The sequence below is a fragment of the Ammospiza nelsoni genome, chromosome 1 (assembly GCF_027579445.1).
Source record: "Ammospiza nelsoni isolate bAmmNel1 chromosome 1, bAmmNel1.pri, whole genome shotgun sequence".
NCBI classification, from domain to species: domain Eukaryota; kingdom Metazoa; phylum Chordata; class Aves; order Passeriformes; family Passerellidae; genus Ammospiza; species Ammospiza nelsoni.
The window spans coordinates 43,303,730-43,317,343 of NC_080633.1; the positions used below are offsets into that span (position 1 = coordinate 43,303,730).

The following is a 13,614-nucleotide window of genomic DNA, read 5'->3' on the forward strand; positions in this document are numbered from 1 at the left end:
AAGTTTCCTGCAAGGCTAAGAGAGCAATTCAAGAACGTTTGCATGATGAAGTTTTCCATGAGCAGCTGGCAAGAACAGGGGAGGAGAACTTACCCAAACAGATGCATAGGCAACGTGTTTTAAAAATAGTTTTGAGCTTCTAGCAGTGACAAAAGGCTTTCTTTATGAGACAAAGAAATTACTTGGGAGGTTGTTGGAGACTAGCCTGCAATTATATGACAGAACATGACGAGAGACACTGACAGAATATCAGGCTTGCATAGGTATTCAGAAGACATTAAATAAGAGGAAGGCCTTTGTTTGAACTGGCACTGCAAAGGTTCAATCAGGTATTATCACTACCTTGATAGCCAAAAGAAATATTTATATATGCCATTACAATTAGACTGTTTCCCCTATTTACATTTCTCCCACAAATGCAGTGCTGCCATTTTTTATTATTTATCTTCTCCTAAAACCTTCTGTTGACCAAGCAGGAAGAGGGGAACAAAGGAGAAAATAAAAGCACTTCAAAAAAAAAGAGCCTTTCAAAGATCCCCTATCACTCATCTCAGCCTTTACTTCACTGCCCCAAGCTACTCATCATCACAGAGACCTGTTTCCAACTGAAGGAAATGAAAGATGACTCCCAGAGACTTCATGAGTGCCATCAGAAGACTCAAACAGTTCTTCTTTTAGCTCACTTTGTCCAAACACTTAACATTTGAGACTACAAGCACTCTCTTGACTGAGCTGGAGCAGGTGGCTGGTGGTGTTGGACTTTTTGCTACTTTTTCTTGTCCTTGACTAAGGAGGGTTTACACCTTTGCTGCCAAACCAGGAGCTGTGTATTGCCCACTGAATGCACACAGGAACAGAGCAGCCCAACTAAACACTGGAACAGTGAGACTGCAAAGGGACTGGATTCTTCAAACTCATCAGTCAGAACAGACCTTCTAAAGCTCATTATCAATAGACTTATCCTTGGACTGCTCTCCTAGCACAATGGATTTTTCAATCTGTGTTTTGGTAAAGGGGATGCTAATGCATTTACAAAATCCCCCATGTCTTCAGAGACTGCAAAAGTGACTGTTCTTTGGAGTCAACTCAATGATATAGCTGAACATCTCTACTCCTTACCCCCACCAGCCCAACAGCCCTGCTCCAAGGCACACTTCCCAACCTTTCTCCCAATTCAGGGGCAAAGACCTCAGAGTGCCCTTTAGCTTGCAAAATGGGAGCAGCATTAGGTCTGAAGTGTTTCAGAGTGTCATAATTTCTCAAAGCAATAGTACTTGTGCCATACGGGAAGAGAAGCGACCAAAAGACAGTTGAACCGCAAAAATACATCCAAATGTATCCTATAACTATAAAGAGATCTGATGGGAAACAAAACAAGATGTAGCCTTCTAGACAGTTTGACAGACATCTAAAAAACTCTTCTGAAAATTCACATCATTCTTCTACTGTTATCTGCTTCCCACAATGCAACTAGGAATTTAGGTTATAATCTGAGGGTTTCATAAACTTTCATTTGTAGAATGAAGAATTCATTCATTACTTGTACTATTATCACAAATAGATGCTACTATAATAGATGCTACTTGTACTATTATCACAAATAGATGCTTCTATAATATACCTAACAAGGTTCTACCCATGTTATGTACATTCAGTAGCTAGTGATAAATCCTGTACTGTAGAGCCCTTAATAAAAGAAGTCTGATCATTATTTGGCTTAAGAAGAACATAACAAACTTCCTTCTCCTAATAGAGTTGAACAGATGCAACCTTATCTCCAAATCATTATTCCCAATCTTGACATAGGCATGAAGGCTGTTAACAGCTGTATCAGACAACACTATATTTTTAAAAATCTATCTGTAAAAACATGATATAAAATTGTATATGACCATATAGAACACAAACTGAGATTCTGTATAATACTTGAACAGTCTCTGCTCAATCATCTTGAAAGAAGAACTGATGTGAAAATTTTAAAAACTCGATATGTTTGAGTTTCTGCTATCTTCAGCTGAATTTTAATATATTACCCCCTAAGAGACTCTTAATGACAGAACAAAAGAAAAAACAGTTCAAAGGCATTGTTGTCTTACAACAACATTCCCAAATTTGAACACCAGAAGGATACTTATACTAGGTGTTTTTGCCAAGAATTCTCCCAGTTATGACCACCCAGAAACAGGAACATAAACATGAAGAGCGTTCTAAGGAGCTGTCAACACTTGAAGTGATGGAAGTAACACATCAGCAGTTATCCAAAGCAAAGGCCATCCTAAAAGTCCATTTTTAGCTGAACCAATTGCATCACTGACAAAAACAAGCTACATTGTAACTACAGTGGTAGCTTTGCTGCAGTACTGAGGACTATGTAATCTCTAAAAACACAGTGGGAAAACTAATGTGAATCTGGCCCCATGGCCCTCCTCAGGGCCAACTCTTCTACACATAACAGAAGGTAAGAATATTTACTTTGGGGCTGGAGGAGAGGGGAAGTCCCATTCACTGAGGAACAGAGCAGGGAAACTACTGGTCAAAACTCCTGATAAGTGTTATCACCTTAAAGGAAGCTGGAACTTGGCACTGTGTTGCAAGAAAGCTCCTGAATGTCACGCACAGGTTTGGCCTCTCTGGGAGTGCCCTAAGATCTTATGGAATTTGGGTCTCACTCTACTTAACGCCCTAAGCCTACTTCAGGCATGCTCAGAGCACAAAGTTAAACACACACACATATATATGTACTCTTGTGAGACCAAGGCACTGATTGTTGAGTGAACTGAACTCCCCCTGAGATGAGACCAGGCTACACAGCAGCATTTACTCCACTGTATGTTGTTCACAAAAGTGCCTTAGCCTGAGGTCAGATGGGAACAGGAGACCTTCACAGCCAGGAAAGGCTGTTACTGCCACAGCTCCTACTAAAGGAACACAGGCAGTCACTGAACATACTCGCCAGTACATTAACGTCACCTTTATATTCTCATTTAAATGGTGTAGTAACAAGCTTAGTATAGATTTAAGCATGTTACATCAGGGGGTTAATATTTATACATTACTTCAGCATGCAAAACAGCTCAGTAAAAGTGACAATAGAGTGTAATTCACTAATGGCAAATTAATTACAGTAATTTAACAAATGCAACACCCACGTGGCACTGACTGACAAAGCCAAGCAGTATTCCTAAAAACATAGATAGGTGGAGATTTGGTTCAACTTACAGAAGGTATTATTGTTCTTCTTGTTTTATTTTAATTTTCACAGAATTGCTATGCTAATCCTCACAATTAATTTTGGCAGTTTTCAGGTTAAAAAGAAATAATTCAGCTAATTTGCAAGTTACAAAACAAGGGAGGGGACTTCAAGCATGCTCAAGATACACAAGATAAATGCCAGATACCACACCTAGACAAGCTTGAGCTAGTTACCATCAGGACAAAAACAATGCTTCAAGTTATTTTTCAGAATGCTGATGCTATTAATGTATGATCTCCAGTTGGGCTACTTTTTCCAACCATGTAGTTATTACAAAGAATCAAGAAAACACAAAAGCATGCAACTAGAAAAAGATGGCAACACTGAGTGAGATGTGGAGTAATGTATCATCAACATCACAAAATATTTAAATTGAAAGAAAGAATAATGCCTAGAAGTGAGGCCTTCTTCACAGGTGTTGCAGTATTATGATTAAGCAGTTATTCATCCCATTAAGACACACTATCTTTATGTAGTCACAAGATATTATGAATCTATTTGCTTCTTCACTAAAAATCTTACTGTATCTTGAAACTTGCCAGTTATACTCCTAACATATGGCAGTCCTTATTCATTAGTGAGTAGATGAAGACAGCGTACCCCTCCTGGCACTCCTCCTGCACTGGTAAAAGCAACAAGCTTTGCATCACTCCAAGGACAAAAATACAGTGTAGTACAGCAATTAAAAATGAGTACATGCCATAGAAAAGTAAGATCACATTCAGAGTTATTCTGAAGAGACCTTCCTGCATCTGAATACAGATTCCAAGGTTAACCCTCATCACTTCGTTTACACTTAATTCACTTCCTTCTGGCACCAAAGCAAGTTGCAGGACAGTGTCTAAGCACTGAAGAGGAAAAAAAAGTTTCACCTTTGAACAACAACTGGCTACACATTCTAATGATTCCCTTGTGCTTAGCATGAGCTGTACAGTACTCCATGATAGCACATCCTTTCATCACTACGAAAAACACATGCACCTTCTTCCCCCTCAAGGTACTTTGGTGGTGTAATGAGCATCCTTGTAAACTTGTAAAGCAATCCTGTCTACCAGCTCGGTACTATGAGAATAGTTATGTTTTCTTTCTAAAAGAAAATATTATTTTACTGTAATAGAGTTTGACAGCTTTTTGTTAATGTTCAACTGCTGGGACGAGGCAGTTTTAGATATAGGAAGTAACAGCTATGCTGACTTGAGGTCACCAAGCCAGAAGCAGCAGGCCATGTGACAGAAACCTCGTGTACCCTGCAAGGGTCAGGCTGCACACAGCTCTGCTTCGGCTAAAAGCTGGGTGAATCACAGAAAACGAGAAAGCCGACCTCCTACAAATGGTATTCACAAATGGATTAATAAGAATAAAGAAATGCAGAAATTTTACATTAGCCTCTTCCTTTATCCCCTAAAAAAACAGCTTTGGGTATTAAGTTTGTATAGGTATGTATATTTATATTTATAAACATATATATGTGTGTATTAAAAATGTCAGTTGAAGAATACATCCAATAAACAAATTTGCTCGTTGTTTGACCTATACGAACAGCCTTTAGCATGAACAGTACTTAAGGGAGCCAGCAACTCTGAACGCAGCTGGCAACGAACAAGATGATTTCCAACTTCAAGGCAAAAAATACAGGCAGTAAAACCCCATCCTATACAGCCCAATTAATCTCGGTAGCGCAAGACAGACAAAAAAACCTGCAACGTGCTCCACGTTTACTATGCTTCTCCAAGGGCCTCAGCTCCCTGGTTATTTTAGAGTGTAGCCGAGTGTTCCTCCTGCCTCAGGAGCACATGTGCCCATCCTCAAGGCTACAGGGTGCCGGTGCTGCAAGCCCGGACTCCAGCGGCACGGACAGCTAGCCGCCTCTGCTCACCTCTTAGGGGGTGCACCAACAAAGAAACTTACTTTAACTTCTCTTTTTCTGTACCGACTTTCTGAACAGAGAACTTAGAAAGAAGAACAAGCATCAGCCACACATTAATCAGTGCCTAAAGAGGGGTTTGGTCCGATTTTAGAATAAACGGCGGAGACACATGATCCAATTAAATTCTAATTATGTAAGTAGTAGGCAAGAGTATTTACACAGGCACTGATTACAGCTATTAGAGTCTAGTCGCCGGCCGGAGAGGCTCCGCTTCCTCCCCGCCGCCGGGCTTGTTTCATTTTTAACCTCCCCGTTCACAGCTCTCCTTACAAACAATAGGAGACACCGGCCGAGAGCCCCGTCTCCAAACCGGGACGCCACCTTGGTATCCGTCCCACCTCGGAGCCGGGGAAAGACCCTGCACACCCCATCCCACCGCCCGCAACCCCGGCCCCGCAGTGCCGGGCCAGGCAGCCAAACCCTCCCGCCCCGGCAGTGCCCCTTACCTCCGAACAGGTGCGGCGAGAGGTGCGCGGGCAGCGAGCCGATCACCAGCCGGGGCCCGCCGGAGGAGCCGCCGCCGCCGCCGCCCCCCGCGGGCCGCTCCCGGCCGCCCTCCTCCGGGGTGCTGCTGACCGAGTCCTGCGAGCCGTAGGGGCCGCTGCTGTGGGGGATGTTGAAGGCGGACTGCGCCGCTCGGGCCCCGGAGGCCGTGGCCCCCCCTAAGGACCTGCTCCGGGGCGCCGACCCCGCGGCACTCCCCGCCGCCGCCGCTCCTCCGGCCGCCGCGGCCGCCGCGCCGCCGGGAGCGGCGTGAGGCGCCGCCGCCAGGTGCGAGTAGCGCCCGCCGCCGCCTGCCGAGCGCCCGCCGGTCCCGTTAGCGCCGCCGCTGCTGCTGCTGCTCGAGGAAGGCAGATCCCCGCCCGAGTACGCCCGGGTGCGGCCATTGGCGGCGGTGGGGCTGCTCTGCTTCGCGCCCATGGTCCCGCCGCCGCCCGGCGCTGCCCGGTGCCCTTCGCCGCCGCCGCCTTCCCCGCGGCGCCCGGGGGTGGTGGCAGTCCGGCCCCGGCGGGGGCGATCCGAGGCGCGGGTCGCGCCGGGGAGGGGGGAGAGGGAGCGTCGGGGGAGGGGGACGGGTCGCTCGGTGGGTCGGTGTGGAGAGGGGAGAGCCGCCCGCCGGGATCCGGCTCAGCTGGCGGCCCCGGCGCGGCCGCTGCTGGCGGGTCTGGGGCGCCACCATGAGCTGCTCGGGACGGTGCTGGCTCCCGCCGCGCGGCCGCTCGGTCCCGCCGCCGCCGCTGCTGCTGCTGTGCCCGCCGCCGCCGCGACCGCCACCGCCATCCTCCTCCTCCTCGTCCGCCGCCGCTGAGCCCTGCGCGGGGCACCGGCGGCAGCAGCGCCGCCGAGGCCGCTCGCTCACCCGCGGCGCGCCGTGCCCGTGCCGAGGAGGCGGGAGGGGGCGGTCGCCCCGGCGCAGCCGCTCCTCTACCGTGTCGCCATGCTGGGGGCGGCACCAGCGGGCGGGATGGGGAGCGGTTACGGCGGGCGGGGGCCGCCGCCTCGGCTCCCCCCCCCGCGCCCAGCGGGAGACCGGCCCCCGGCGGCGGCGGCGCAACGGGCCGGGCCCGGCGGCTCGCCCCGCCTCCCGCGCCGCTCCTCCCGCAAGGTGCGGGACAGCGCCAGGTGAGGCCCGCGTGGCCTCGGGCCGCCCTCGCCTCGGCAGGAGGGACAGTGCCCGCGACGGGGCCGCCGGCGGGACGCAGCACGCACACACACGCGAGGAAAGCTCGCTGTGCGCTCGCCCGCAGCCGCGTCCCGCGGGCCGCCCGGGCAGCAGAGCAGAGCCGGACCGCCGCTGGCGGAAGGCGAGCGGCCCCGAGTCCGCGCTCCGCCCGAGCCCCGGCAGGTGAAGGAGGGGAGCGGCCCGGCGGGCGGGCAGGGCCCGGTGGCGGAGCGGCGGTGCCCTCCTGTGCCCTCCTGTGCCCTCCTGCCGCGCCGCCGCCGCTCGGTTCTCCGGCACTGCGGCTCCAGCAAACGCCCGGATGCCCGACCTCGGCGGCTGGGGCGGCTCCCGGCCGCCCGGCTGGGCCGCGGCTCGGCGGGACAGCGGGGAAAGAAAGGGCCGCGTTCCCCCCTTGGGAGCCCTCCCGGGTCGGCCACTTCCGACCCTGACCGCTGGCTGCGAGTCTGTGTCCTCCGAGAACCTGGATGTACCAGGAGACATATGGACATACCGGGAAGCAGGACTAGAAGGACGAAAATCTCTTACGTCTTTGGTTCACAGGTGATACAGGAAAATGCTGTATACCTCAGTCACTCACTCAAAGTCACGTTTTTGTTTTTTTTACACAGGGATTAACTAAGCTCTAAATTTTATCCCAGTGAATAATACCTGTGTGGATAGCAGGCTCAGTTTGATCATAACAAAACATTCAGAGACATAAAGCTGTTTTGTACCTTGTTTGATACTGTCACATGCATTGAATTTATATAAACATGATTCCTACAGTTGGTCATCTGAGGAAAACTGCTTGTTTCATGGATTTTTGTCTGCTCTAAAATAGACTGTGTCACCATGAAGCAGTGCATCAGGACTCTCCATCGTAATGTCTCAGTAGGGATTCCATCTACATTCCTTCCTATGTCACAATGGCACAGTATCCAAGCTATGTTATAATTAATACTATAAAACTGATCCAAACCTTAATTAAAATACAAAGCATTATGAAGCATTACATTTACACTTGCGGCATCTTTGGTGCTCCTTCTCAGATGTGAAAGGCCTCCTGTTCCACCTCCTTTTGCCATGACTCTTACAACTGCATGTGGCATCACATTCTGGCATCGCTGCAGCTCACAGCTGGGTCTGCGAGAAGAGGTGCCATGGTTGGGGGTGGCACAGGAGGGTACTAGCCCTAACTCATGCTTGCAACACCACTTTTCTGGATGGCTAAGACACTCTGTGAATACTCTGAACACCATTTAGAGAATGCTGGTGTAAACTGTTTGCCCATTTCAGCGAGAGGCAGTGATTCCACAGCTGTCTCATGAAGAGTCTTTTGTGTGCTGGGTGCTGGGCAGACAGCTGGGGTCGATAATCTGCCGTCCCAAGCTATGTCATCCCCACTTGTGAATTATAAGCTGCAGTCTCTGCTGGCAGTGGTAGATACTCCAAAGTAGATCAATCATGAGCACTTTCTAGTTCAATTCCCTGCAGAAGGAAAATCGGTGTGGATATGCTGTCTGCTCTGCCACCACTGGTTACTTTTTAAATCCTTGTCCAGCTTCGGCCAAATCTCTCAGAGACATTAACAGTATAGAAAATAAGTGGTTATGTAGAAGACAGAGATTCTAATGTTCCCACAGAAAGGAAAGCTACTGTAGGAATTCCTATCCTGCTAGATTCCAGGAATCTGCTTGGGCAAAGGATGTTGCAAACATGACTCATAATTTCTGCTGCTCACAGAATGCCTGTGGCATGTTGAGCCCTATTGGAGCAGGGTTACAGGGAGCATGCTCAGAATTTTATGGAGTTTTTAAAATTTCCACTACTGAGTGTTAGTAGAGCTGCTCAGCTGCTAAAATAAACAGCACTTTGAAAATAGCACATTGCTACACAGTATCACAGCACTTCCTGAATTTTTTTTTACAGTGGATTTAAGAATTGAGCAGGTATTAAATACAGATCATATTTGACTGTGAATAATATTTTATTCAATTTAGGATTAAATTATGAGGCCTGTGGTGGAAAAAAAGCCCTACAAAAAAGACATCCAGTTACTCAGTCTTACAGTCAGAAAGTTACATTTAACAGCATAGGATATTTCACGGAAAAGAAATCACAGCAACAGGACAGCCTGTGTTCCCTTCTCAGAGACCATGATTGCTCCCAGTGCAATGTGATTTTCTTTTTTTCTTTTTTCTTTTTTGGTAGGCTTCAGTTTTTGTTTTGCATCTAGGACATATTTGCAGCTCTCTCACTATCAAGTGTGAGACTAAACACAGCATATCTCTCAAATAACACATCTTCAGGAAAAAAAGCATGCCATGCCTTTGAGCCAGTTTTCTCCCCTCAATTCTTCCTGGTCTCTCTGAAAAAATTAATAGAAATTTTTCTAGATATGAAAATTTGCTTTATATAAGCAACAGTACAGTTAGGTTTTCAAGCTAACATTTCTTCTAACAAATGTCTATTAGCTGTCTAGTCTTGTAGAGGCAAGTATCTGGTGCTGTAACCTACTCCCATTTGTTCATTACTACAGAAGTAGCTTGCATAAAAACTTTGTAAATTACAAAAGAAAGTCACTAGTGATGAGAGGAAGCATTGCAGAGAGAAAGTAGAATATCCTGCTGCTGACCATACTTCTATAGATTTCAAGAACTCAGTGGAAAAGCAGATAGTTATACAAAAATTAACTTCTGTAGATTCATATGGGTGAATGCTGCTTTTGTTCCTGTAGAAACATATCTAGGGAATCATAGTCATACTTAAATAAGCACTATTTGTTCCTTGTCCAGGGTAGTGGGAAAAAACTGGTTTAGACAGGCAAATATCCTCACTGTTCTTTGTTATAAGCTGCATACCTCCTGCTCAGTTCTGGTTGCACCACTTTGTCTATCAGCACGTGAAAATAATGAACGTGATTCTTGACCAGTTTCCTTGAACATACCAGGTGACAGGTGTGCCCTAAGCATACAAAATTAGGTGCAAATTCATAATATTGCACATTTTGGAGAATGTGTACTGATAAATGGAACAGGGGCCTACATTTTGCTTGACAGTGAGCTATGCAGACAGATAATTTCCCCTCTCCCCTCCTGCCCCCTTCTTTGATGGCTTTTAAAGGGACACTGAAACAAGGATTTAAGCAAGGTTTCATTACTGACAGAAGCATCTGACCCTGAACTAATAAAGCCAGACAGAGTTTCATTCTGCTCAGAGCCAATCAGACACTCTATTATAAAGGAGAAAGATTTGAAAAGTAATGGCATACCCTCATAACATACAGCTTAATTTTATAATAACTAGTATGGGCTGCTAAAACCTTCTAAAAAGGTTTAGCCAACTAGATTTTCTGAGCAGGTACCAGGCTAGAACTGCACATTGTGATGGGAAGAGGTCAGTGCAGTTTTTATATTACTGTGTATTTCATCTGTTTGAAAGAAATAGCTCTGCACACCACTTCTGCATAGATATCTGAAAATAGAGACTTCTGATGTGTTCAGTTGCTCATATGGAAAGCAAAATAGAGCTGTTTTGTATTCCTGAAATAAGACCTGTAAAATGTACATGCCTTACATCTGCAGCTAGAGTAGGCCATCCAGCAGATGAGATGTTTTATGTTCACATCTGTCTACTGAGGGAAATAGGTCCCATATAATCCCTCTCAGTGTGACTACACACAATACATAAAGCTGTTGTAGGAATCCCTTTAGGTAGATTTTGGTGTCAGTGATGCTCCAGCTGGTGACTGGTGTTTTAATACATGCAGGAGACCCCATTATCCAGATTTAGACTTTTATTTGCATTAAATAACTCTTTACACATATTGATGTTAATCATAGGAAGATTTGGGCTCATGCTTGCACTGACACATGAAAAACAGTTCTGCAACATGTTGAGATCAATCTTCATGGAATAAAAAGACCAAGCTGCTTGTCAAACTCAAGGTTCGATTTCTAAAATTGTTTCGTTAATGTGTGGTGATGCTCACAAGGGTAAGGAGGTTCACCCTTGCTTTATAAAAATTCTGTTTAAAGCCTTCTATCTTTTGTTTGAAGTTTATGCTTTTCTGAAGTTTCTATCACACTGCAAACAATTTTGTTTGTATTGTGCTGTATTTTGTACTCTAGAGTTGCCCATAGAGAAAATCGATGTGCACAAAGAAGATAACTTAATCTTGAAAATAAACTGACATTTTGGCTGGGCTTATTGATTGACCATTTTGTACAGGAAGAAATACTTGGAAATAACATACTTGACAAAATGGCAATTTGTGCTGTGCACTTCATTACCACATGCTGTAAAGCAATACTTTAGGAAATATACTTCAGTTCAAGATTTCTCATAGGAAAGGGTATTCACCCTAATAATTACTATGCTGTCCTACACTCACAGTTGTATTATCATAGCCACTGAGTACATATGTAGGTAACCAGAGGCAATACCAAATGCTATTCATATGAATTTACCTTTTTGGTACGTGATCAGGCCAGTATTGTTACTGGTTCTGCCATAAACTGTGTTAGTTTTACTTGTTGGTGGGGTTTTTGTTGTTATCAGCTTGGCATTTATCACCTCTCTGTGTAGTTTCCTGATCTTTCATGCAGTTACAGTCCCACCCCCAACCCTCATTTTTTTACATGCTTAAGAAACAACAGAAGACAAATAGCTGCTTAGGCTATGGGCATTTCCACACCGCAGGAATCTGCACCATTTCCTCAATGAAGTGACATGGGTGCATGTTTATGTGGGCAAGGCATGATGCACACATCTGTGGGCATGCCAGTCCGGGGTAGGAAGCTGACATCTAAAGGTGCCATCCAGCTCATTTCTCTGTTTCTGTGACTTCCGAGAGGGGGCGGAGGACAAACTAACCGATGGGAAGCGTGTTTACTCTCTCTTGTTTTCAGATCTCCTGTCAGTACCCAGCAATGCCAGCTGAGTGTGCATTTGGGAGTTGGGGGAGGAGAATTGATCACCTTAAACTCCCTTTACTTGGGCAGGGGAAAATAATGTAGTGTTTCGAGGTATATGCCTGAATTACACTAATTTGTTTTTCTATGCAGGGTGGGACCACAAAATCCTTCTGCACCTAAAGAAAGAGGCAGCTGGCTTAACAGAGAGCTTTATCTAGAGCAGTTCATGATGGTTAATAATAAGGAAAACACTTCAAGTCCTGACACAGCAAGAATTGCACAGGTAAATCAGTCTTCAGAAGCTGATTGCAGGCAAAGCTCCTTTACAGGATACATCTTTCATTATTGATACTAATTCTTTGAATGCCAGACATCTAGAGAAAGAGGTAAGTATATGGAAAACAGTATTACAGAAAAATAACAGCGAAAATGTAGGAATGAGAGCAGGTGGTAAAGCCACGTGATATTAGATTTGCCAAGTATAATCTGTATTCTCTCAGGTTCTCTATTATCTACCAAATATTACCTTAACTTCTCAGAGCCCAGAAGAAAAAATGCCTTTGTCCTTATTTTTTGCACAGTATTTGCTAATATTTTATATGAATTATTAATTGATATTCTACTTGCAGTCTACTACTGATAAGCCTAATAATGAGAAACAAAAACACATAGGAATGTTAAGCACAGCTGTCACATGTGGGCAGTCACATGTGTCACAGTGACTTTGTGCAGCAGGAGTCACAGGGACAGCAACAACCATCAAGTCCAATAAAAGCTAGGCACACCAATGCATGTATCAGGATAATGCTTCATTAGCTGATGCTCAGTGAAGAACACAAAGGCATGTGAGTGGATTTTTCTGAAGGCTGGATCACAGCTACAGCAGTACTGGGTCAGGAGGATGTCAGAGAGCTCGGTGCTCTCTGCCAGAAACGTTTTCTGCCCCGGCTCCTGTGCATCACGCCTGCTGGAAACCAAGCAGGAGGGTGGTGTAAAAGGCTCCATCTGCCGTGTTGGCTCACATCCACTCCACAGAAGCCAAAACCCATGAATGTAAGAGATGAGAAATCAGAATTGTGAACCCACTTCCTCCTCTCTCTGCTTTGCCTTTCCCCAGTTTGTACTTCCCCATGAGCAAGAGGAGCTGTGTCTTGTTCTAGATTGCTGCTTGCAAAATGAGGAGTCAGGGTTCATCCACCTTCCTCAGCCTTGCCATAACAACATAGGGAATGAGGGACTTAAATTTCTTAAAGAAGCAAAATGTTTTCCAAAGAGTGGTAGAAACCAGTAATTTCATCACTTCAGAAAGCCAACATACACTTCCTGGCTGCTTGTTCTGCCCCAAGCTGGTTTCAGTTCAATATTCAGAAAATGCCAGGCAAATAGTAAATCAAGTGCAAGTTAGAACAGTCTTTGTAACTGCCTAGTGTAGCAAAACATTTCCAGATGATGCAGTATCTTTCTAGGCAGTAGGAAAGCAAAGACTCAGTAGGCTCTTGCTTGAGATGAGTACTCTTAGTTGCAGGATTAACCATCCCCATGGACCACCTGTGCAATGCTTTCTTAGCAGGGTCAAAATTATCAAGATAATTCAGAACAATTTCTTTTTCTTTATTATTTTCCAAACAAAGCTTTTCCTCTGGACTCATGGTAATGCCTCTTTAACTCAGTCATGATATGATCACAATTTAGATAGGATCTTTTTACAGCTATATTAATCCCAGTCAAGGACAGAAAGCAGTTCTACACTTTCCACATGGAGTTTAAACAGCAAAAAAAGACCTGTTTTGTAGAAAGCATATAATGAGGCTGGAGAGGCTTGGATTCATTCTGGATAGCAATTATTCCTCTGTTG

At 45.5% G+C, this 13,614-nt stretch overlaps 2 protein-coding genes across 2 annotated transcripts in view; both read right to left on the reverse strand.

The window, feature by feature from the left end:
• The window catches only part of ZNRF2 (zinc and ring finger 2), a 58,611-nt gene extending 52,510 nt beyond the window's left edge, over positions 1 to 6,101 (reverse strand). Inside the window, exon 1 of the mRNA XM_059485783.1 lies at positions 5,627 to 6,101. Within this exon, the coding sequence (XP_059341766.1) occupies positions 5,627 to 6,101 (475 nt within the window). The remainder of the gene's footprint in view (positions 1 to 5,626) is intronic.
• MTURN (maturin, neural progenitor differentiation regulator homolog) overlaps positions 1 to 13,614 on the reverse strand; it is a 123,494-nt gene that overhangs the window by 44,624 nt on the left and 65,256 nt on the right. The window lies entirely within an intron of this gene.